Below are 24,429 nucleotides of genomic sequence, written 5' to 3'. Positions count from 1 at the left end.
AAATATTTCCAACAAAAACAAACAAAATACTCTGTTGAACATATACATAATCAATGTATTTAACTGGAACTGAAATGTATTCTGTTCTTCTTTATGTGACTCCCTATCAATTATTCATGTTCATCTCTGAGAAAAGTAAAAAAAAAAAAAAAAAAAAAAAAAAAAAAAGTGACATTGCAGACTTTTTTAATGTGACATCACTATACATACACTGTATTTTCTTTTTTCTTAGTTTAAGGCAACACATACAAGTCCTCAGAAGGGTTCAAAATTCATTTTCCACCATTTGGAATTACCTTCCAACACATCAAAAACACTCGTTCAACTGATGTGATTTGCCAGGGCAAAGACCTGTTTTGGAGTATTTTGAGATCAAAAGTGTGTAAGATAAGATAAGTCGGTGTTATTATATTGTCGGTTTATTCCTGAAAAGCCCTTCCCGTTCAGTAGTTGGTGAGTAGGACATTACATGATGATCAATCGTGCCCTAGCAGTAGTATTTCCCGACAGCCTGCATCTGATTAAACTCTGTAACACCACAAGATGCACATGATGAAAGTTAATTTGCTTTCTGTCACAGGCATTATTTACCATTTGCAGATGAATCACAAACCCAGCTTTAGTGCTCCAAAATAGTTCTAAAATGCAAGTTAGGGATAGAAACAACAAATGTAAACATGTTCATCAGTATAATCAATGTTTAGGTGTTGTTAAATCTACAAAATGTGAACAATAGTTATAATAAACTTGGTTCTAGAATAAAAAGTCTACAGTTATGGTTTAATGAGAAAAATAGTGATATCTCCTTTTATTTTAGGCTTTACTGAGATTTTTTTTTTTTTTATACGGCAGGATGTTTTGTGATACAATTGACCTAAACATATGCATCAAATGTAATAACTCGAACATTTCTAAATCACTGCTCCCAATGGTAAAAACAAAATACCTTATACAACAAAATGCAAACAGGATGGAATGCAAAGGATCTTGAAGGGAAAAGAAAATGTCATGAAAGTGTGAGGAAATGATGACAGAGGTTACTTAAAAATGTAATACGTTTTCGGCCATCAGAGCCTCAGTAGCTGCCTGTACCCTAGCAGCAGCTAGGCACCAACCAATTAGCAGTGTACAATTTTTCATATAAGCTGTTGTCTTGGCAACAGATACATTCTTAAACTTAATATGTTAAAGAAATAAAGAAACTTTTGGATGACACAGTGTTTGAAAGAATGCGATGCTACATCACAGGTAATGCTGATTAATCTGTGTGGTATTTTCCATGAACAAAAAAAAAAGATATCCTTTATAATGCATGGTCACACAAGGCGGAATCCCCATCTTCAATATTAGCAATATTGAACATTTGCCTGCACGTCAAATGTCCTCAACAGCAACAACAACAACAGCACAATGCTTCTTACCCAAGTTAAGAAGATTTGATATTTTCAAAGCACAATATATCTTCATATACTCTTGCCTATTAAATGTACCTTGAACAAGTCTTGAACAGTGTTATGGATAGAATCACTTAAAGGCTGCGTCTCTCTAGAGCACTGCCAACCGGCCAGGATCACCATGAAGTTTACAGGTCTACTTCATCCTTAGTCTAGCAAGGTTCAAAAGTAGTCTCCATCACTATCACCTTGTATAGCTTCAGGGAGTTCAGGCAGAGTACCCATTCATGGGGATTCTCTCAAGACGCCTGCTGCCCAAATCCTGGCTTGCAGAGGTACTCCACAACACCCTCTGGCTGGCTACGGCGTCGAATTCCCCGTCGCTGGTGTCAATGCCGGAATCAACGGTGCAGCTGTCAGAAACGCTGTCCTCAGAGTCTGTGTTGCTGTTGTTGTTGTTGGCGTTGTCCTCGTGGCTCTTGAGTTCCTTGTTGTGCAGGTTGCGGTACATCTTGGCCATCTTGCTCAGCTTGCCCTTGCACTCGTCACTGTTGCTGTTGTTGGCGTTGCTGACCATTGAGGTGGGGCTCTTGGCCCCACTGGTCGGCGACGTGGCCTGCTTGCTGCGGTGCACCCTGCCGGGACTGATGGCGCGCTTGGAAGCTGCCGGTCCTGGGCTAGTGCCCCTCCTGCCGTGGCCGCCATTGGAGCCGTGCTTGGCGGGGCCGGGGCTTGTTCCTCTCTTGGTGGGGCCTGGGCTGGTGCCACGCCTGGGACTGGAGGAGCGCTTGCTGGTGGGACCAGGACTGGCGGCGCGCTTGGCAGCTGCTGCAGAGCTGGAGGTGCGGGAACCGTTGATGGTGCTGAGGTTCTGGGTGGAGGTGCTGTGCTTGATGGGCAGCTTGGATCCTGGGGAGGGCAACTTGCCCGATCCGGGGGACATGAGGCGGGAGTGTTTGTTGCTGCTCACCTGGGATCCTGCCGAACCTCGTCGCTGCTTCATGGAAGAGTCAACTGACCCACAGTCTGAAGAAAAGAGGGAAGAAGTTAGTCCAGCACAACAATTTTCTCACCTAACATGTTACATAATTGCTTTTCCACATTATGTTTTTACCATCTGTTCTACAATCCACAAAAATTGTCATCATTTCACTCTTTGGGTTGCTGAGCTCTGAGAGCTCCCAGACAGCAATCCTGTGATCTACTGCCCCCATGTACAATCACAATTGCCAAATGCAACAGACAAAAAAAGAAAAAAAAAATCAGATTTTATATCATGGAAATATAAAGTTTGCTTCATGCGCACTGTAACACATCAATAATAACACAATAATAAATATTATTCATCTTGCTCCCCACAGTTACAAGCTAAGTCTTTTTTTTAGCTGAAAAAGAACTTAATTCAAGAACTACTGCAATTCTAAATCAAAATTAATCATTCTTCATGTAGTCTTATTATTATTATTCTTTTTTTTCCCCTGCTGTTGTGCTACACAGTACACCGTCACTGGGGTGACAAGACCTTGTATCTGCAATTTTGGTGAAAATGACTTTTTTGGATTAATAGTCAAATAATGGGTTCAGTGATATCCTGTCCAAATCACAACTGTCTAACTCCAAAAATGAAGCCACCATGGCATGTCAAAGGAAAGGCTATTCCATTTGTTATTGTGCTTTGGCTGCCATGTTTTTTGGCTCTCCTGAACATTTGACATTTTGTAGATACGAGGTCTTGTCTCCCCAGCCACGATATGCTTCTTGCTGCCAGGCAACAGGCATCTTTACTCACCAGAAGACTGCATCTCCAGCTCCTCCTCGGCTTCCAGCTGCTTCTGGAGGTAGAGGTTGGGCTCCGACCCGCTGCGCTTCATCTGGGGCACCTTGCTCCCCTTCTTCCCCTTGATGCGCCCCTTGCAGGCATTCTGCGCCCCTGCGCCGCCGCCTCCACCACCACCACCGGGGCTGGACAGGGTGTTCCCCCCACTCTTGGACCGGCAGCGGGTGAAGTGGGGCTGGTGGGTGTCTGTGGATGGGGATTCCGGCTTGCCTTTACTCTGCAGGTTGCCACACAATAAGGGAGGGGGGGAAGTAAAGGAGAATATTAATGTCACATGCCACGGATACGCAAAGATACTGAGATATCTACAGCTTACAGGAAATCAATATTCAACAACAAAAAGAGACAATTTACAGAAAATCAATAAAAGCAGGAACGGAGGAGTATGAGGGAGAGAAAATGAAAAGAATTTTGCAGCCAGTACACTGAAATTTAACATTTCTTGAAATCCTCGGTGTGAGGCTTTGACAAAGAAATCTTGAAGATGAGACAAAAACAGACTTGTAACACACTTAAAATCTCTAAACTCTTATAAAGCCAAGAATTAATTGAAGGCCTCTTCTCAAAGCTGACTATGTTTCAGAGTGGCCAAAGTAAACATATTTCAACTGTCACATACATAATGATCTGGGAAATTTTTTTAGGCACATTAAGTTGCCACTCAGTACATTCAGTGTGTACATTGTCTGCATTGTAAAACCGTGATATTTCACAAATTTGGCATTACCCATGAGGGCATAGCTCCTGATTTCTGATTGCTCAGTTTTATCACTTGAACATGACAACTTGGGTGCAGTGATCAAAGAGAAAAAAAAAAAATCAAGCATACATGCAGTCTTTTCATTGCAACAATAAGTTATGAAAATTGAATCTCAACCTCAGATTTATATCAACATACAGACATGCAAAATTATGTTTTAGTCGAGCAATAACAAAATTTGTATGACACCTCAAATGAAATGTAAACTATATACAGTTAAACTCGCATAAGTCGATCTTCTCGGGACTGAGCAAAACACATCGACTTAGGCGAGTTTCGACTTGTGCGTAAGTTGAAAAAAATCGACTTAACAACAATCACACCACACGTACATTATGTATAAATGTACAATACGTGTACATGTATGTTGTCTACTCTGGAGCCGAGAGCTGGAGAGGTGTGCCGCAGCACAGGTCGCCCGGCAGGGCCCCGGCTAACTTTGCATGGACAGTGCATTAGCATTGGCACAGGTCCGATTACTTTACACCTTTGTTAAACCTTGGGGAAGTGAATATGAACGATATTTGAGCAGTGATTGATTCCAGTTTACCATACCGTGGCTTGAAATGCGTGTAGAGGTGTACTTCTGATTTACTCGTGCCCGTAACTTTCCCCCTACTTTCCGCTCTGAAAACTCAGCAGCTTCATCCATCCACTGCACAGCGCAGAGACTGCAAGCATACACAGACTATATACACAGCCCAGTCGCTGTACGCACCTACTATACACAGCCCAGTCACTGTACGTACGTAGCGCTAGCGCGACAGGGCTGTACCAGCGGACCTCCAAACACAAAGAGAGTTCAACAATTGCATGCGATCGCTTTGAATTTTGATACTTTAGATCACTTTTTTTTGGTCACCTGTCTGGTCGGGCTAGTTCTTATGTAAACAAAAAGTGGCGTCTCGTTATTTTGACAGTGATTTATTGCACAATAAAATCTTATTCGACTTAGGCACAGTGAATTTAATGGTTTTTCCATGAAAGTGTTCTTGGAATGTCATCGACTTAGGCGAGTATTCGACTTACAAAATTCGACTTGTGAGTGAATTATTACACGTAAGTCAATGGGGAAAAATCGGGACTTTTTAAAATCATCGACTTGCGCGATTATTCGACATATGCGATGTCGACTTAGGCGAGTTTAACTGTACTTTATACTAGGGAACCTGAAAACGATTTTGATCAGGAATAAATTCTTGAAAGAGATTTTGACAGAAAGATGTATATCTTTCTTTTTTTTTTCATTTGTTTGAATCCCTTTTTCTTTGCTCATTTTCTTTGCCCATTTTCTTTACTTATTTTTCCGCTAACATTTTTTTTTTCTCTTTGACAGAGAAAGAGAGAGAAATTCATGAAACAATATGGTTATCACAATTCAACACAATTCAGGAGAAGCTAGTTCACACAGACTTCAGCTATTAAAGAACAAACAATATTTATATGAATCAAGAGAGTAAAATTGTCACTGATTGGGCAATACAAGCATGCAAGTGCACGACAGTATATTCAGCCCTATAATTCGTGGCATGGTGTTTACTAATACAAGAGGATGATCCAAGCCTGATGTTCTCTCTGTATTGATTTTGTGGTGAGAGGAATAAAAACCTCATCCGTTAGGAGTCCTTGAGATGGGCAGAAACTCCAACAGATGTTTCCACAAAGGGTGCTAATGTGACGTGATTAGTGTGGCATCTCTCACAGCCAGCACACGATCTATCGAGTGTAAAATCAGTCAAGATACACCTGAACGCTGAAAGGAGAGTGTACTCATAGACATGCACAATCTACTGATATACTGCACGTAGCCATGTGAGAGTTATTCCTTCAAGTTTGCATTGGCAATGGATATATATATGGAAAGTATTGAATGTGAGTGCAATATATGTCAAGGATCTACAGCTCAGAATATTTGATTGAATGCTAGATGATAATTGATGGCGTGAAGAGGAAGAATCAGGAGGTTGACCTTTCAACTCAAAAATTGTGCTTGAAATCAACAAAATTTGTATGATTGATCATGGCACTGTCACTGTGGAGATATCAATGAGGAATATAAGAGAATCAATAGCGGAAATATCCGAGTTGGACATCCCCGATCTGAGCTAGCGGTTGAGCGGCGATAAAGGACAAGGTCGAAAACCGACACGTCTGACTAATTACAAACAAATCTGTGGATGGGAAGAGTCAGGGCAGAAATCTGGATGGTGGATGACACAAGGCATCTACAAGAGGTCTGCAGAATGTACAGACAAGCCTTAGCAACGAGACTACTGTATACAGAATGTATTTAGCGAGTCTGAATTTTTTGCGAATCGGGACTTTCCCACGATTTTGCAAGTGGTTAAATTTGTGATCGTGGAGTACAGTACAGAATGGAGAAATGTATGCGTGCACATCATAATCATGTCGGGATCAGAGTCGATACTTTCGCATGTCTTTAAATTCAGGAATAGCACTTGACTGGTGAAATTCGCGAAAATAAAAACCTTGCACAATATTTGGCATTTACAGTAACTTCTCAGAGACTCGTCTGAGCCAGACAGGAGGCACTCACAAGGCCGGGTCTAAGGGAGGGAGAGGCCGATATGGAGCTCAAGGTTTTCCTGGCTGTTCTCTTTTGCCTCGTGCTAAGTTGGGGTAGCAGGCATGTGAAGGGCAGGGAAATGGCCAATCGCTTCCAGGACAAGTTCTGTGAGATATTCTGCTCCCAGAACAGCAGCCAGCCTCGGCTGATGCTAAACGATGACCAAATTGCTCGAATTCTGGCAAACAGCGAGGTATGGCATTATGCATGAAACAGTGCATCTTTTCAAATAGGCATGTACTGTGATCAAGGCTCTATTATAGTTGGCACACAAATTAACAGCTTCTTCATATTCATAGACCTCCAGACCTTGGAAATAATGCTTTGTCGTTTTTTGTAACACATATGACACTTTCCACTATGCCACAAACACATAAATGTGTACATACATACACCCAAGTGCCTCACAGAAATTTTGCAAATATTTATGTACATGTATATATACTGTACTTTCCCTTTAATCATCAAGCTACCAGTACTTTGTGTAGACTTAACAACATCCTTATGAGAATGCCATGCACGAACAATCACAAAAATAACTGATTGCCTTATTGCCTTTCATCAATGTAAACACTGATCATTCAGTGTTTGAGTAATAGCCAAGATAAACCAGGCAAACACAAAGCGATGTTTCACTCACTTATTGCAAATTTGTGATTACATTTGTGTAGTGTTTTACAGTGTAAGTTCATTGACCTTCTGACCTTTGACCTTGTCCAACTTGACAGTCATCTTTAAGTGATGTACATGTACCTGTGGCATGAATTTGGTGATCACAGCTGTGGAAAGTCATTGAGAGTACACCACAATAATATGTGTACAGTGCTCATCAGGTAAAATTCACTGACCACTTGACTTTTGACCTTGTCAAACTTCACCCATACTGAAACTCGATCAGTGTCTTTAGGTTATGGACCACATTGTGTGAGTTTGGTGGTCACAGCTTAAATATGTTAGAGAGTTTAATATAGAGAGTACACAATACTGTGAGTACAGTACTTATCAGGGCAAGTTCATCGACCTTTTGATCCTTGAACTTAATCAGAGTGCATCCATATTTGAACTTGACCAGCATTTTTAGGTTATGTGCCTGTGGTGTGAGTTTGCTGGTCAAAGCTCAAAGCTGTGGAAAGTTAGACAGAGTACACCACATTGCTGATGACACTGACGGAAAAGTGACACCTATGTTTTGCTTCTGCTCCGCAGGTGAGATGAAAAAAATCATGAGCATACATGCTTGAGAGGGATTCAAACCCACGACCTCTTGATTGCTGAACAAGCATCGTATCCACTAGACTAACAAGTTTCCGCCTGATGGCTCTGATCCCTAATAGCACCGGGTACGGCAAAATTCATTCAAATCAGTTTGTTAAATTCATCTTTCTCATTTCTTGCACAGTTGGTGCAGTTGCTGGAGAACAATCCGGAACTCCTGCACAAGATGGACGATCTGGAGGAGTCCTGCCTGATAGAATTCACCAAGGACCAGAGGGAAGCCATCCTCAGTCGGTACGGGGCCTTCTTCTCAACGGGGGAGGACCTCTACTACGACTTCAGCGACTCGCCTCAGGAGTGGGCCAATCTATCCCCCCATGACAGGGTCATACTGGAGGAGTTTGTGCAGGAGACAAGTGAGTCCTATGGTGGTGGGAATGGGTATCAAAGTGCGTACGATGATGACGACGAAGCTTGGAGCAGTGATGATGACAGGGACAGCGACAACGGTTGGGGCACCTCGTACAACTGGGACGTTGATGAGGCTGGTGGGAATGGGGCTGAAGTCGACGACAACGGCCTTAGCAGTAGCCATTCTGGCTCGAACAGTGATCCTGCCAGCACCAAAGATGACAGCACCAGCGTTAGTGATCATTTACGCAGTGCCGGAAGTTACAGCAGTGGTTCCAGGAGAAGATCGAGACGTGCCCGCAACCCAAGGTCCAACAGCGGGAAGGCTACTGGCCAGAGGGCTATGACCAGACAGGATAAACGAAGAATCATGACAGATTTATTGCAGAGCAGAGTCATGAAGTAAGTGCAGTTGAGTTCACTCCTTTATTGCATTTGACAGATTTCTGACTCATCTTGCCTGGGACAATCGAAGGGGCCAATGTGTACCCATGATTCAAACACAGAACTACATGTATAAGAAAACACTTTAAAAGCATTGTAAAGTTACCACGCAATAAAGGACAAATGAATGGATGCATGAATAAATGAATAAATAAATACATGGATCGATAAATGAATAAAATTTGTAAGAGTGCTTCATCTTCGGACATCTGACTTGAAGAGAAATGCAACTAATGCCCATGAAATCACATAAAAACTAACACAATGAATGGAGAAAGTGCATCGCAGCAAAAGGACATGTTTCACATAGGAGATATTGCTGTAAACTACATCAAGCAAATATTGTAGTCCTCTCAACACCAATATATCATGCAATCTGACTATCTCGTCACATTATCGCACAATTTCTCTGCCTATTCCAGTAGTCTTTCCTTGGAGTGTTACAAAACAGTGACCATGTTTGAATTTCAGTGAAGGTCACACTTAAATCCCCATGATCCACACACTTGAAATATGAAATGAAATGTGAACAGCAAGATTTGTTTTGAAGAGCACTTGTCTCAACATCATTTACAGAAAGCGGTCAACAACCAAGGAAAACTCTCAAAGGAAATTCCAGAGAGGACGTAGGAGGCGAAGGGCTCACAGTCGCAGGAAGCGGGGCGAAAGTTTCGTTGAGGTCTGCCAAACTAATCAATTTTACTCCACCTTGACTCTGGCTCTGACAACAGCAGGGGAACTTGTCCAGTTACCGCAGGTACCTTGAAGCTCATACATACAATACACCCATTTCAAACTGTGTCCTCATCGAACAAGGACTACTTCAAATACTGCAAGTGGTTCTGCTGGTACCATTTGTGACCCTGCATCACAAAACCAACAAAAAGTTGCCAGACATGGATTTTTCGTTAAGGGCAGATTTTGAAAGAGCAGACTCTAAGCTTTAAAATAATGTATAACTCAATACAAAGGAACTCTCCTAACCTATCCAAATACTGGAAAGAAAGTACACACTCTGAAAAGGTGTGAACTGAGAAAAGAGGCTCTGAAGTACAGGGTCTATTCAAGTGCTTAATCTTTACAAAACCGTGCTAGCTGTGTGAATGGGACGAAAGACACAATGTAAACCACCAGAGCAACAACAACTTTTCCATTCATGTTATGATCCCAAACTTAGGAATACTGTATAGAAGAAGGATAGCTCTTTCAGAAAATATGAAAAACTCAAGATTGAGTTGGTTGACCCGTTTCACCTTTTTTGAATCCTCACTTGGTTTTGTGATGCACGGTCACGATTTTGCAAGCCATCTATTAGGCTGTGAATGAAAGGCTGGTGTCATTCACCTTGTCATACACAGAAGGCCATTACTAGCCTATGAGACCTAAAAGGGACTTTAAATGTGCCATGCACTGTCTCATACTCCATAAAGCTAGGAAAATCCAGATATATTCAACATGAGTCTCTTTTCTTTTTCCTCTGCCCCTTTCTTCAAGTCAACATCAACAGATCATTTCAATGCTTGGGACTAGCAGGAAGAGAAGATTGATGAGTCTATTTGTTGCTTGGGAACTAATTGCCTTGACAATTGCTCCACAATGCATACAATTGTAGCATGGACAGTTTGGTATTTTTAACTGCCAAATATGCGAGATACATATATCTTTATAAAATTAATGCAAGTATTACAGTGTGAAGGTCATAACTGGGCTATGAGAAGTTGCTTTCATACTCAATATGTTTGACATAAGCAGACTATCAAAAGAGAGCCTGTACAAAAGATAAAGTAGAAATGTTGCTATGGTGGCTGTAATGACTCCACCACATCGCATGGTTCTCCCAATACATGTATGTCTGAGAGTACATCTCCACAATGAAAGATGACAGTAAGGTTGATGTCTCCTGTCAATATCAATCTTTCTTGTGCTTAAAGTTTCCTCAGGTGGGACTCTACCAATGGTTTCTGGAGGAGGAGTGTCTGGAGGCGAACTCTAGCGTCATCGCGGACGTGTCCTGCACCACCCGTTCTCGCACGGTCCCCGCCATTGTCATGTCGCTTCTCCCAAACACCACTATCACCATGACCGAGATCACGGTGCAGAGCTGCGCTGCAGTTGTGTACCCAAGCTCTCAGGTGGGCGTGGAGACCACGACCTCTCACGCACCCCAGGGGCCCACTGGACAGGGAGCTACTACCATACCACCAACGGAAACAACTGCATCTCCTCCGATCGTCGACAACACTTAAGTGATATATGGATGGCCAAATGATGGCAAAGTATGCAACGTGACAAAAATAAGACACAACTCTGTGCTGGACAAGTGCTGGAAAATGCAGTGAAGGTGAAGCTTGCATCCTAGTACCTTCATCACGGTGCAGCTCCATTTAGCCTGTTCCTTCCAGAGTTTCCCAAGAACCTTCAATACCCCCACACAAGATTCTTTTTGCCAGCTGACAAAGAATGGAAAGGTTGGTAATTCATATGTGCAAAAGCAGTCTATCAGTTCGGGGTGTATGTATTCCTTTTCCATAGTCAACTGCATGTGCCATCAAACAATGCAAAAAATTGATTGGATGTAAGATATGAATAAAGCGTGCCCTGGGCCCACAAATTCTTTTGTGCAATAAAGGCACCCGATCAGGATCAGCGAAAGTAAAATTTTGTGAGCTTCATAAATCTTAATTAAAGTCTTGAAGCAAAACAAGCACACTATTGCACTGTCAAAGGTATCAAAATTACGCACAAATACATGCAATTCTGAGACAGAAAGAGCAGCTATTGAGAGAATAACTCTAATCTTTTGATTAAAGTCATTTTTAAACCCAGTATAATACCAACACACATGAATTTAGGCCACAAATGCAGATACAGTTGAACCTCTCGTATCCGGACAAGTCGGGACCGGGGCTCATCCGGATAAGGGATTTGGCCGGATATGGGAGACTCAATGCTTTATACATGTACATATACATACATATGTACTGATGTAGCCCATTGTAGTACCACATGTAGTAATGTGTATACTGCAACCTTTTCATTGTTACACTCAGTAACAGACCCAAAAATAGAGGTGTATGTTAATGATGGAAGTAATATGTAATTCATGTGTGTTTTTGTAGGAGTTCTCAAGGAGTTGGGAATCCCCCTTTCCTCCCGTAATTATTTAAAAAAAAAAAAAAAAAATCACAGCGACATTGCGTCCGTATAATAGAGAGATCCGGATAAAGGGAGGCCGGATAAGAGAGGTTCAACTGTACTCTTGTGGACATTTTGGGAAACTGGTATACCCAATTGCCTTCCACAAGTAAATGCTGCAGAAACCTGGTGTACATGGCTCCCAGAAGGAATAGGTTAACTTTTTACTGAGCATTTTCCTTTTGACTGACAAACCAGTCAAGGAAGATGCATGAGGAATGCTCATTGAGCAGCAGGGTGAAACATAGAGTAACAAATAGCTGCTGACCACATTTCAGCGCTTAAAGAAAGCGAACATCAGAGAGTATTATTCATCATGTCTGTATCAGAGGGATAAAGCCAGATTTGATCCACAGTCTTCCATCGACACACACATGAACATGTGAGCCATATTTTGAGTCCTCTCATCAAAATTCACTTCTTTCTTTGCTATCAAAGCTTCTTTCAGTATATTTATGTCGAGGTTGTAGGAGAGGGAGGAATCCAATCTGCTTGTTACAATTGCAAAGATATGTCTATTCTGAGATTTACTGTATGAGAAAAGAAGATACCGGTATGTCTGTTCTGAGATTTACACTACACTGTATGAGAAAGGAAGGTACTGGTACATGTATGTCTGTTCTGGGATTTACACAAATTGTTAGTATAAATAAGAAAGGAATGTACGGTACAATGTATGTCTGTTTTGAAATTTACATGTACACTACCCTATATGAGAAAAAAAAAAGGTACTGCTATGTCTGTCTGTTTTGGCATTTACACTACACTGTATGAGAAAAGAAGGCATTTTGTATCTGTTTTGAGATTTACTCTACACTGCATGAGAAAGGAAGTTACCGGTACATGTATGTCTGTTCTGGGATTTACACTAGCTGTTAGTATAAGAAAGGAATGTACGGTATGTCTGTTTTGAGATTTACATGTACACTACACTGTATAAGAGAAGAAGGATCCGCTGTGTCTGTTTTGACAATTCACTACACTGTATGAAAAAGAATGCTACTTGTATGTCTGTTTTGCCATTTACACTCCCCCCTCCATCATAAAATCAATAAAGTTTACACTGGGCATGTACATGTCTGGCGACATCTGGAACATCTCACTTTTTGTTTTGTTCTTTTACTTGATCTAGAACTTTAACATGTCAGGTCCCATTCACAACAGTATTGTGACAACTGCGTGTCAGAGATGAATGTTGGTGCTACAAGCAGAAAGAGTAATGGAATGGTATATAGCCCGCTGTTTTTATTGTGTGGCACGTATGACTTTAACTTTTGTTTGTTTGTTCTTTTATAGTCTGACAGCTGCCAGTGAAGTTGTATTCATATCTAAATCTGAAACATAAGTAGTACCATGAAAGCATATTTTGATAAACATTAATTGCCCTTTGGCAGGTTAATCATGGATTCCTAACTATTGTGGAGTATGTGTAATAAAAGCCAATGTCAATAAAGTGCACAGCTGGGGCCAAAAGGAAAAAAATGCCCCCCAAAACACATCAATAAACTAAGTTTTGATTACCAAGTCAGACTCATAGTAAGCATACAGTAAATACATTTACATGCCAAACAAATACTAAACATAAAGAAGAGTTTGAGATGACAACAGTTATGAACATTGTCTCTAACATAATACTTTGCAAATTATGTTATGATGTAGAATAAGAGGCACTATCTTTACATTAACAGTTCCACTGAAACACCATTCTTCATGTAGGAGCATTGTATCCTTACCACATAACAAACGTTCATGCATTCATCGCTATCCTACATGAGCAGCTAGCAATCGAGACGAGTCTATCATTCTCCATGCATTCATTCCACCATGCTTCAGAGCTCATGCTGACTCTTCAAGAGCAGGCCATTGTCAAGATCGGTACCTGGCCGTTGCTTGCCTGGCTCCCCCCGGGACTCTTCAAAATGTCCAGGGACGGGGTGCTGGTGGCGCGGTGCACCCCTCCCCCGATCCTCAGGAACCCGGCCTTGGTTGGGGAAGGAACCCGGACCATTGGGATGCCAGAGCCTCCAGAGGTGCGTGACCTCTGCTGCATCATGGGTGAGCCGAGGGGACTCAAGATTGTCTTGATATTGGATGGCCTGGAGCTCTTGTTCATTTTCTCAGCCCTCTCAGGGTCAGATCCCTCTCTCGACTTGCTGCTTTGCTTACTCAGGTCCTGGACCTTTGGCGACACTTGCTTAGAGGTAGAGTTCTCTTTGTGTTTTGACTTTCCCACCTTTTGGTTCTTGGACGTCAGACAGAACGTCACTATCTGCTTCAACGGCCTCCCGGAGGGGGAACTCTGGTCCCCGGATGAATTGTCATCGGAAGAGGTGCGACTGTCCTCGGTACCATTCATATTTTCGTTCTGGCCCGCTTTGTGAGACGCAAGCCTCAGGGGCAGCATCCTGTCCTCGCTGTCATCGCAATCGCTCACTGGGAGGGACTCCTCAAAGTCAACCGAGAAGGGATCGTGACCGATGCTCACCCTGTGGTTATCCTCTTCATCCTCCACCTTGCCGCTGCCCGTCTGGTTCGACGAGTTGGTGTTGGGCGACTTGGTGCTGAAGTTGGCGGCAAGTTTGGACAACCTCGGGCTGGGTTTTGGCTTGGGGCTCTTGACAGTAGCCGGGGCTTGTTGCTCCCCTGCCACACCCAAGTGGGAGCTGTCTCCGTTGGTCATGCCCTCAATCCCCATCGGGGATTGCGGACATGGCACCCCTCCCTGGAAGTCAAAGTTGAAGACAGTCACCTCCTGCTCCTTCAGAGCAGACTGGTGGAGATGACTCTCTCCCCCTTCCATAGTTCCATTGCACATCTTTCCATCTGATGGTTTGGATGCACCTTTGTCCGCCAGTGACTCTATGACGCATCCGATCAGAGTGTTAGGGTCCAGCCCTTCCGCTTCCGTCCTCGCAATTTTCTCTTCCTTCTTATCCTGCTCCTGCCCCACTGCATCAGAGGAATCCAACACATTTTTCTTATTCTCCCCTGTATCCCCATTACACATAGCATCCCCATTAACCTTATTTCTCACTACCTCAACACCACTGCACAAATCCTTCTTGTTATCTCTGTCACCCACTGTTTGCCCCCCTTTACCTCCTTGCTCACTCTCCGGTAAACTCTGCTTCTCCATCGATTCTGCAGAAACATCCTTTGCGTCTCCTTCCTCCTCATGACTTCTGGTGCTGGCTGCTCCTTCTGCCTGAGGCCCTTGGTCTAGGGATGCTCCTTCTAGCTGATCAATGGGGACCACTTGGATTCCTCCTTCTTTCTCTGCACCCTTGGTGGCCTCTTCTACGGCACTGGCACCCTCGACGTCAGGCCCAACATCGATGAGCGCTATGATGGCCATTTGTATTGCAGTGTCGATGATGCTCTGGCTCATCTCCACCCCGACAGACTTGGCGATGGCCACTTTCAGTCCGTCCTCGAGGTCCACAACAGACGGTTCCGAGTCGCACTGTTCTTGGCTGACGTCCATCTTTGTCTCGATGGTGCTGTCCCGCTTCTCGGGGAGCATTCCTGCGCTCTTGGCGTCGTTCTTCACATTTTTGCCCTTCACGCTTGTGGCTGCCTGCTTTGGTTCAGCTCTCTCGTCACTCTTGCTGTCGGAGACCTTGGCAGTCTTCTTGCATGCTACTTTCTTCTGTGTATCCTTGCTCTCTGCAGATGCTTTGGCAGCATTCAGTTTCTTCTGCTGGCTGTCTTTGTTGCTCCGTGGACTAGCGACGGGTCTCTGTTTGACAGGATTACTTGTGGAAGTCTTCTGCCCGTCGCCTTGGGAGATTTTTCTGCCGGATGGGGATGGTGGTAGCGTTACTTCCACCGTGTTGGACTCTGTGGATTCACTGTTGGGACCAACCCCTCGCACTGAGAATCTGAACGAATGAGATAGAAATACAGCAAAAATACTTTTAGAAAGTTGTTATCATGTTCATCAGCATCTACACTTTAAGCATCAAATTGTTGCCCATGGTATGTTCATGTGCAATGGAGAAGCACACAAGATGAAACCATTTATTCATTACATTTGCAAGAATGAGCAAAAAAATGGTTGAAAGCATGTTTTAATACTCTGGGTGCACAAAGGACATAAAAGGAGAATTATGCAAAGTTAAAAACTCATTTCTAAATTTCAACTGTTGTCCCTCTTCTCTTGCCCTCACACACAAACATACACACAAATACACACTGTAAAACCAGGAACTTTTGCTTGCATGGATCTTTTGCAAATTTCACAAGGGACCAAGATTTGCAAAAGTAAAATGTACTCAAAAGTTCTTGCCTACACAATGTATTGAATGCCAGTGGAGATTTCACAAAGTGTTACTAGTTTAAGCATTTGATATTTTACAGGCTACAATATCAAACAACTACTAACAAAATCACATTTCAGAGCCTTAGTCAGGGCTGCACACAAACCTATCTTTTCCACTGGTCTGACCTGTCTGTCGAACCAGTAGGTATCCGTTTTTTTTTTGTTTTTTGTTGTTTTTTTTTTACCAGTCCATTCCTGACAAAGTTACTGGTCCGAGAGTGATTTTTACTGGTCAGGGACCGTCAGACCAGTGCCAGTGTGCAGCATTGCCTTAGTTACAAAAAAAAAAGAACAAACAAACAGACAAACATAAAATAAAGTGGCTGAGCTCTCTTTGGGACCACAAAGGCCAAATACCTATAAGTGCCTGGAGTGAGCCCTCCAAGGATGGCCTGTGGGTATGGTACATCCATGATCTCACGCTGCTTGTCCCCCAGCTGGATGGACAACTTGTAGCCCTTGATGGGACTGATCAGCTGCCTGCCAGCACTCCCCTTGTCTCCCGGCATGGAGGAAGGCTGCCACTTGAGCGAGATGCTGGTGTCCGACCTGGCAGTGGCCTCAAGCTCGGTGGGTGGGTTCGGATGTACCTGGAAGAATGGCAGAAGTGACAAAATGGTACCAAATTACAACTCAAGTGGCTGATATGTGTCCACACATGTTTATACAATGTATATGATCTTTCATTTTTACCTCCGACAAGGAGGTCATGTTTTTGTATGCATTGGTTTGTCTGTCTGTTTGCAAAGTAAGTGAAAAATTTGTGAACGGAATGGAATAAAACTTACAAGAAAATTTGATAATGACACAAGGATCAGATCACTAAATTTTGGTAGTGATCCGGGAATTTTGTTTTTCTTTTGTAATTTTTAAAAGATCCTTTATCTTTGGCAAATAGGGTTAATGAACTTGAAAATTCAAGCTGTGTGCATTTGAGGTTTGCATGCACTATAGCTTTTACTCTGCCCAGTATGCAGTAGAAAGCTGCATGAGCTATGAGGTAGAGGCTTCTTTATCATTGGAAATTCAGTGTGCAGGCTTATAGGGTTATTTTGGGCATGTGTGTAGGTGGTAATAAGCTGCTCGGGGGAGGTTTGTGCTTTTTAAGGGCTTTTCTAGTTATTTATTTATCTATTTTCTCTTTTTTTTCACAAACAAACTTATTGTGAATCTGAGGATTCGAAATCACACAACAGAAAAGGTTACCTTTTCAGATCCGTCATCCAGATCTTTGTCATCCGGCAGAAAGTGTCCAGACTGTAAGCCTGATGAGGCCCGAGTTTGATTAGGACCCTTTTGGGTTGCACTTCCACTGGGAATGTCTCTGGATGGAGCTCCCTTGTCTCCTGCCGATGATGTTTTCGACGCGTCTCCGACGACCCCTGGGATGGGTATGGCCCCGGCCAGACCTGCTTGGTCTGTCATCCACTTGGCGGCACTAATCAGTAGATGCTGAACGTCCAGTGGATGCAGCCCTTCCGGCAAGTTGTTGAGAGCCTGGCTGATCATCGCTCCCTCCCACGGGTGGGTGGGGGATCCCCCGACAGTCGGTGGACCCAGCTGTGACGGGGATGCAGGAGCATGGCTCCCGTTGCTATTGCTCTGGGAGGTGTTTCGCTCCACTGATGACGATGACAGTGACGACACACCGCTGGAGGACTTATCTGGTGGTGGTGGAGGTGGTGATGATGCTGATTTTGATGGTGCCGTTGCAGCCAGTGAGCTGGGTTGCTCCTTGGAGGTTGGTGATGAGGAGGACAGGGGGCCAGGCAGCTGCTCTCTGGATGGTGCCCCTGGAGTGGCAAACGGTGCGGAAGGGGAGGAAGCCGCAGAAGACTGGTTCATGCTGATGTAGCCAGACGTGATAAAGTTGGTGATGCTGTTGATTGACTCCTGAAGACGACCAACCTGAAGGCATTATTCATAAAAATTGATAGCAAGAAAAATTAGCTCATCCAAGTATCCTCAAAAACGAAAACATTTTATGTTGGTGTTACATTGGTGTGAGTTTCTTGGTTAACAGAAGTACAAATGTAGAAGGTAATATCATGATTAACGACATAAATAAGGTGCTAAAACGAAAAGGAAAACAAAAATGATAAAGTTACCCAAAAGATTTGGATACATTTTACAGGATAAGAGAAATGATTGACCTTAACCTTGTGTTTATATTGGTACTTTCTTATGAAATGAGAAAGCCTTGTTGACAACCTACAGTCCTTGAATATGTCAGATGAAACAGTATTACAAAATTACAGAATGTGTCAGTTTTCCCATTTATTTCAATGATGGCTCTCAATATGCATTCACAACATTTCACATGTTATAGACATACCTCAACGTAAGTAACATCCATGGACATGCTGCTGTTCATTAAGGCAAAACAAATTTGATTGGATGATGTCAACAAAATTAATCTTTCTCATTTGCATCAACCCACTTCAAAAGATGAATCACTGAAAAACGTCCACAGGACTTGATAGTACAAACACTCATTGGAGTGAAAACAACTGATTAAACTGTCTTACATGGAAAGTAACCTCTACATGGAATGTATCTAACCTGCTTCTGCAAGCTATTGCAAGTCTTCTCCAATTGGACCTCCCGCACCGAGGTGGTTGGTGTGTCTGCCGAGGCGGTTTTATCGATGCTGGCACTACTGATCGCCCTGGCCTCACTCTGGTTGAGGGTAGTTGATGGGGTTAGGGCGGTGGCCGGGGAGAGGGCAGTCACAGGGGTGAGGGCAGTCATGGGCGCGCCCGGTGGCATCAGAGGGGGACCAGGGGGTAACACATCTCGCCCGTCCACGTCCTGTTTCCATTCCTGGAGGGTCTTGACCTATTGAGGAGCAGAGAGAATTGTTAAGGTAGTGAGCTGAGGCGACAGTAAGATTTTCGTTGCCCAGCAACAGCTGTATGCATCATAATCATCATCATCATCATCATCATCATCATCATCATTATACCTTCATGTGTACTCCTATTGACATGTTTTGTTTTGTTGTTATTATCTTTATTTGAAAGGGAGAAACACTGGCAAGAAAGTGAACAGTACAATCAAAAAGAATTAAAATACTGTATACGCCATATGAATATATGGCGTATACAGTATTTTAATAGCAAGCCTATTATTTTTTGCGAATCGGGACTTCCCAACAATTTTGGGAATGGTTAAATTTGTGATCACGGAGCGCAGCAATGGAGAAAGAGAAGTATGCATGAAAGTTGATTCATAAGAAGGTTGGATTTAATAATTTTGTGTGTTTTTAAATTCAAGAATAGTACACGACTCGCAAAAATTCGCAAAAACAAAACCTTATGAAATATATGACACACACGGCAAATGTCATGTTATGCTAAACAAGGAGACAGCTATGGTTTTGTGTTTTTTTCATATCAACCTTCTTCATTTCTAACTTGATTACTTTGAGTTGTTATCTTTCAAGGCATTTCATGTATGCTATATCGATCTTGTCGCAACCAGTCACCATCTTACTTTAGTTTCTGAAGTTTGTCCAACAAATAGTTTCATGCAAACAAATCACTGGCATATTCAAAATTGCTGACTGCGTGTCACTTGGTTTCGGCACAAACATCACGCTAGTGGAGATGGACATAGAAAGCCGATCATCGACCATCATCTTGTTCTTATCGGCAGGATGCAAGCGAAAATATGCGAATGATAGTTTTCACATTTCATCTTGGATGAAAGAATTGTCACCAAAGATACATTTCCATAATCTCGGCAACAAAAGTAGATGAAGTAGATTGAAGCTAGTCAGTGGCAATGTTGGTAAGAATGAAATATGACCATGGCAATAAGTGCACTGATATCACGCAAGGGAAATGCCCAATGTTTCTTTCCTTGTCAACAAGAAGAAATCTTTTATTTTTGCTTCTTTCTTTGGCCCCTTTTCCCCTCCTGCTATCAATCACTCTCCAGGAACCCACACCACAAAACAAAATCGCACGTCTTCGGGGAGCGCGAAAGACCTGCTGTACCCGACCGCCTCCTTGCTTTTAGATCCTTATCGGGCAGAAACATAATTGGCGAGAGATTATTTTTAGATGCGCAATGCCTGCAGCGAGAGTTTAAGAAAAACCGCTGGCCTACAATTTCCTCCCAAAGGTATGAGGTACTTCCCTGGGAGGAGAATGGAATTTTGCTTTCATGTAGTAGTTCACAATAATAGGATTGAAAGAGAGAGAGGGAGAGAGGATGAGAGATTGAAGTCTGTGAATGCAAAAGAACACAGATAAGACTGCAATAGATAGAGACAGGCAAGGCAAAAAGAAAGATTCAGGGGCGACACACTAGCTCACACAAGGAATGCATACATTAGCTACTGATAGGTATACAACGTAGACCACAAAATAGGGACATGGAACATTCTATTGCCAATGTAACAGTCCATTGGTGGAAATATTGATGAACAATGAACCTACGTTTAAAAACAACTTGGGAAAACTGAAAGTGAACACCTAGTGTGCATGTAAAATGTATTTATTCACAGAACTCAAAATTTGCTTGCACAATTATGCTCTAAAGGTGTAATTTGTGCTACTAGACTTTGCTCTCTTGCACTCTGTATACTGCAATCTGTATGCTATCCAGCATATTCTATGCTGCATGTCAGTTCCCTTTGCTGATTCCATGGCTTATTGACTTATTTTCCCCTGACATTAAATGTCGATGCCAAACTACAATCATTTAAACAAATATGTGTTATGTAGCCCTTGGCAGTTATTGGCACAATTAACTCTCTAAAGCACTGCATTTTCCTCTTTCTAAGAAAAAAAAAAAATAATCTTAGTGTGAAAATGTGGGTCTAAAGAAAAAAAAAATATAATCTTAGTGTGAAAATGTGGGTCTAAGTTGTAAAAATCATAACATGTCATAGATAAAAGCCATATAATTCCATAAGTCATAAAATATAAATCAAAAGCCTGCACCTCTCTTATTACATAGTAAACACATTATCATCATCATGGTCCTTGCAAAGAGACTTTATTGCCAGGGATGCCAACATGATGAGGTGCAGCTGAGAGGCCGAGAGGCACAGCTTTGAGCAAGATTGCCCACCTTGTCAGAACCCGAGAAGAAGAAATTTAGTCTGACGGATACAGCAGCTAATGCAAGCTTGTCCCAGGGAGGCTGACACACTGAATACGGTGTACAGATTAGGCTGGTACAGTTTTAGTTTGGATGGCATAGCTGCCTTGAATCCATATGAAGTGGCTAGCATGTAAAGCTAAAAATAGGACGTTATACACTCTAAACTTCATGAATTTCCCAAACTTGAAAACATGTGACTCATACTGCATACATAGAGTGATTGGTTTTGTTGCTATGTGTGTTGTCATTATCGTTGTTGTAGTTTGCATGCAGAGTGGTGGCTGGAGCAAACTATGACACATTTTGGTGGAAATCATGTAGACTCCTTTTAGGGGGGTGTCTTTGGGGTTGCATGTTTTGAAATGCTCTATGCTGTCATTCTAAATTGAGCATCACACAGGAACGAGATGATAAAGAGAATCAATGGACTGATTTCATGAACGAAGTACAATGTACATACCCACAATGCACATATGCTTATGCTCTGCGCTGATGATTTGAGTACAAGATCATTACCATCCGTCTTAAAATGGTCGGTATAGTATTGGTGAAGATGAAGATTGACCTTTTAGCGTTTTGCGAGATACCAAGAAACCATTTATGACATGTTACAGAGCATAGCATTCTAAGAGGAATTCAAAGTCTATTTGATGAAAATCAGTTTTGAAATGACTGAGATATCCAAGAACAAAGTAATACAAAGCAATTCTAATAAAGGTGGGTCCCACCTTTTATTAGGATCGCTTTGTTTTGGATATCTCAGCCATTTCAAAACCAATTTTCATTGAATAAATGTTGAATTCCTCTTGGAATTACTTGTTCTTTCATATTTCATGAGATGTTTCTTACTACAAGCATCTCACCAAAAAAGTTAGAAACCTAAAGCTGGGTCTAAACAAAAATTTTACCATCCCTTTAATACATCCTGACTAAATCTTATAAACAATAAGCCACCAAACATTCCTGAACAGAACATTTCAATTTGGATGGACTTTCATGTGTTATTTTACACGACATTACCTCATGGAAGGTCAAGTATAACTGTGAAGCTAATGATGGATATTGCTTTCACCATCAACATGGCATACAAATAGCATACAAATGGTGTACAAAAAGTTAGTCCTGAATGTGGTAATCCAAAGCATGCAGCTCAATTAAAGAGACAAGCTGAGTACCTATGGTTCCATGACATTTGCTCCAGCAACATATTGCTCCCATGAACTATCTGCACACTATTGGCCAAACATAAATTCTACCCACACACGTCACCCTAACCTTAATCCCAATCCTCAAATCAAACTAAACCTAAAACTCTTTAACAATCCAACGAGAAACCCTACGAGAAAATAAGACAAGAGCAATTGTCCCAGAGCAAATGTTGTGCCACCGTAGCTACATACGGAGAGGTAATATGCAGAAAGTCGAAACAAGGGGTAAAAAAATGAACTACAGACAGAGAATACCAAAAAAGAGTTGAGTGATTTGCAACAATGGATTGAAGACTAACCTGATTCCACAGCAGTTTCAACGCCTCCATCTGCAGTTCCCTGAGGTGCTTCTCCTGTTCGTACATCTGACGTGTCCTGGAGAAAGAGACGGCAGAGCAACAGGCAAGCACAGTAATCAGATTTGTTGGACGCACAGAGCAAGTGGGTGTGGTCACTTGACCACAAGTGGTAACAAAGTAAGCCGTGCATTCATGGTCTCAAAGGAACTTTTTAAGGGCGAAAATATTCTGCACACTAATATGCACGCACATTGATCATCTCTAAGAAAGGCCAAGGGTCGTCTACTTGTCTGATTTACATCCTTCCTCTCCCCTCTGCCATATCAGTGGAAAATATGGACTTACGATGCCAGCACAACCATAATATATTTGAATCATTTCTTAGTGAGGTTAAAGCTAATGCATTCTTTTTTTTACCCACAGGCCCATGCTCCTTTTGTTATAAGTAGTGATCTATTTCTCACATGCATACGATGTTGCCAGATTTAGGTAAAAGAATGCACGTGCCCAGAGGCCCATGTGAAGTCACTAGAAGTGAAGCTCCGAACGGTTCTAGGGCAATTACCCCCTGGACAATTACCCCAGACCCTTCCCCTGACCCTAACCCTAATCCTAAACCTAATCCTGACCCAAACTCTAACCCTAGACCTAACCCTAACCCTAAGCTTTACTCTAAACTTACTACTAGCCAGTATTTAGCCGGGGAGGGGTAATTGTCCTTGGGGAATAATTGCCCTGATATGCTCTGAACCTACATTGTACCCCCCCATCCCCCTCCCCTGTACACCTCCCCTTCCCCCTCTCTGCCTCCAAAGTGGCACTTGGTAAAACAAGGCATGGAGCTGCCATCCCATCTTACCTGTCCAGCTCCATGTTGAGATACTGGATGTGCTCCTCCACCCGCTGCTCCTGCATCACCTTCTGGGCGCGGCCCGCTTTCTCCTCTCCCTTGCGGGCGTGGTGCCCCCTCCAGCCGGCCTGGATGGTGGTGGCAGCACCACCTTTTCTGTCCTCCTTGCCACCCCAAGCCTCCTGGGCTGGCATCTGTTCTGACTCTGGTCTGCTGGAAGAACCACAAAGAAGATGCATCGACTTTAAAACTTTCAATCCTCTAGTGAACTCATTGCATTGTGTAGACATGAACTTTCGTGTGCATTCTACAATGAACTTTTGTGAGTCTTGACTCCTTGCAAAATTTGTGACAGTTTCCTGCATGTGAAAATTTCTGTTTCACACATACTACAGTATGTTCCAATATCCTGACGCATCATTCTTTGTGTTGAAGAGGAAACTAACACTGGTACAGCACACACATTGCTCCATCCGTGTTTGTTTACTTCCTTTGTCCCTTGAAACAATGGATTGTCAGCAGTCTTCTTCCTCACTCATGTACATTTTAGCACCATCCTAAAATTCATCCCCTTCTTTGGAATAAACATTATTATCAAAACTAAACATGTAATTTTGGCTCAAATGATGATGCATCAATATGAAGAGATCATATAGTTCTTATCTAATTAAAACTTTTGCATCAAATACAAAAATAATTTGCAAATAACTGTAATGACCTTTATGGTAACACGCACATGCCATGTGTACACAAACACACACACACACACACACACACACACACACAGACATGT

At 42.5% G+C, this 24,429-nt stretch overlaps 2 protein-coding genes across 2 annotated transcripts in view; one reads left to right on the top strand and one right to left on the bottom strand.

Annotated features, from left to right (window-relative positions):
• Window positions 1–1,225: 1,225 nt before the first annotated feature.
• The window catches only part of LOC140242688 (uncharacterized), an 86,685-nt gene continuing 63,481 nt past the window's right edge, over window positions 1,226–24,429 (bottom strand). Inside the window, exons 12-20 of the mRNA XM_072322449.1 lie at window positions 23,646–23,849; window positions 22,787–22,862; window positions 18,727–19,002; window positions 17,825–18,072; window positions 17,371–17,764; window positions 16,522–16,754; window positions 13,723–15,724; window positions 3,184–3,448; window positions 1,226–2,408 (exon numbers count right to left, since the gene is read on the bottom strand). Coding sequence (XP_072178550.1) covers window positions 1,663–2,408; window positions 3,184–3,448; window positions 13,723–15,724; window positions 16,522–16,754; window positions 17,371–17,764; window positions 17,825–18,072; window positions 18,727–19,002; window positions 22,787–22,862; window positions 23,646–23,849 — 4,444 coding nt within the window. The 3' untranslated portion in view covers window positions 1,226–1,662. The remainder of the gene's footprint in view (window positions 2,409–3,183; window positions 3,449–13,722; window positions 15,725–16,521; window positions 16,755–17,370; window positions 17,765–17,824; window positions 18,073–18,726; window positions 19,003–22,786; window positions 22,863–23,645; window positions 23,850–24,429) is intronic.
• LOC140242836 (uncharacterized) lies at window positions 6,580–11,028 on the top strand. The gene is made up of 4 exons (XM_072322589.1): window positions 6,580–6,771; window positions 7,978–8,606; window positions 9,225–9,405; window positions 10,580–11,028. The coding sequence occupies exons 1-4, from the start codon at window positions 6,580–6,582 to the stop codon at window positions 10,892–10,894; spliced, it is 1,317 nt and encodes a 438-aa protein (XP_072178690.1). The 3' UTR covers window positions 10,895–11,028.

Source organism: Diadema setosum, chromosome 19 (genome assembly GCF_964275005.1).
Source record: "Diadema setosum chromosome 19, eeDiaSeto1, whole genome shotgun sequence".
NCBI lineage: Eukaryota > Metazoa > Echinodermata > Echinoidea > Diadematoida > Diadematidae > Diadema > Diadema setosum.
Note: the sequence above shows the minus strand (reverse complement) of the source record. Positions and strands in the feature narration are given on the sequence as shown.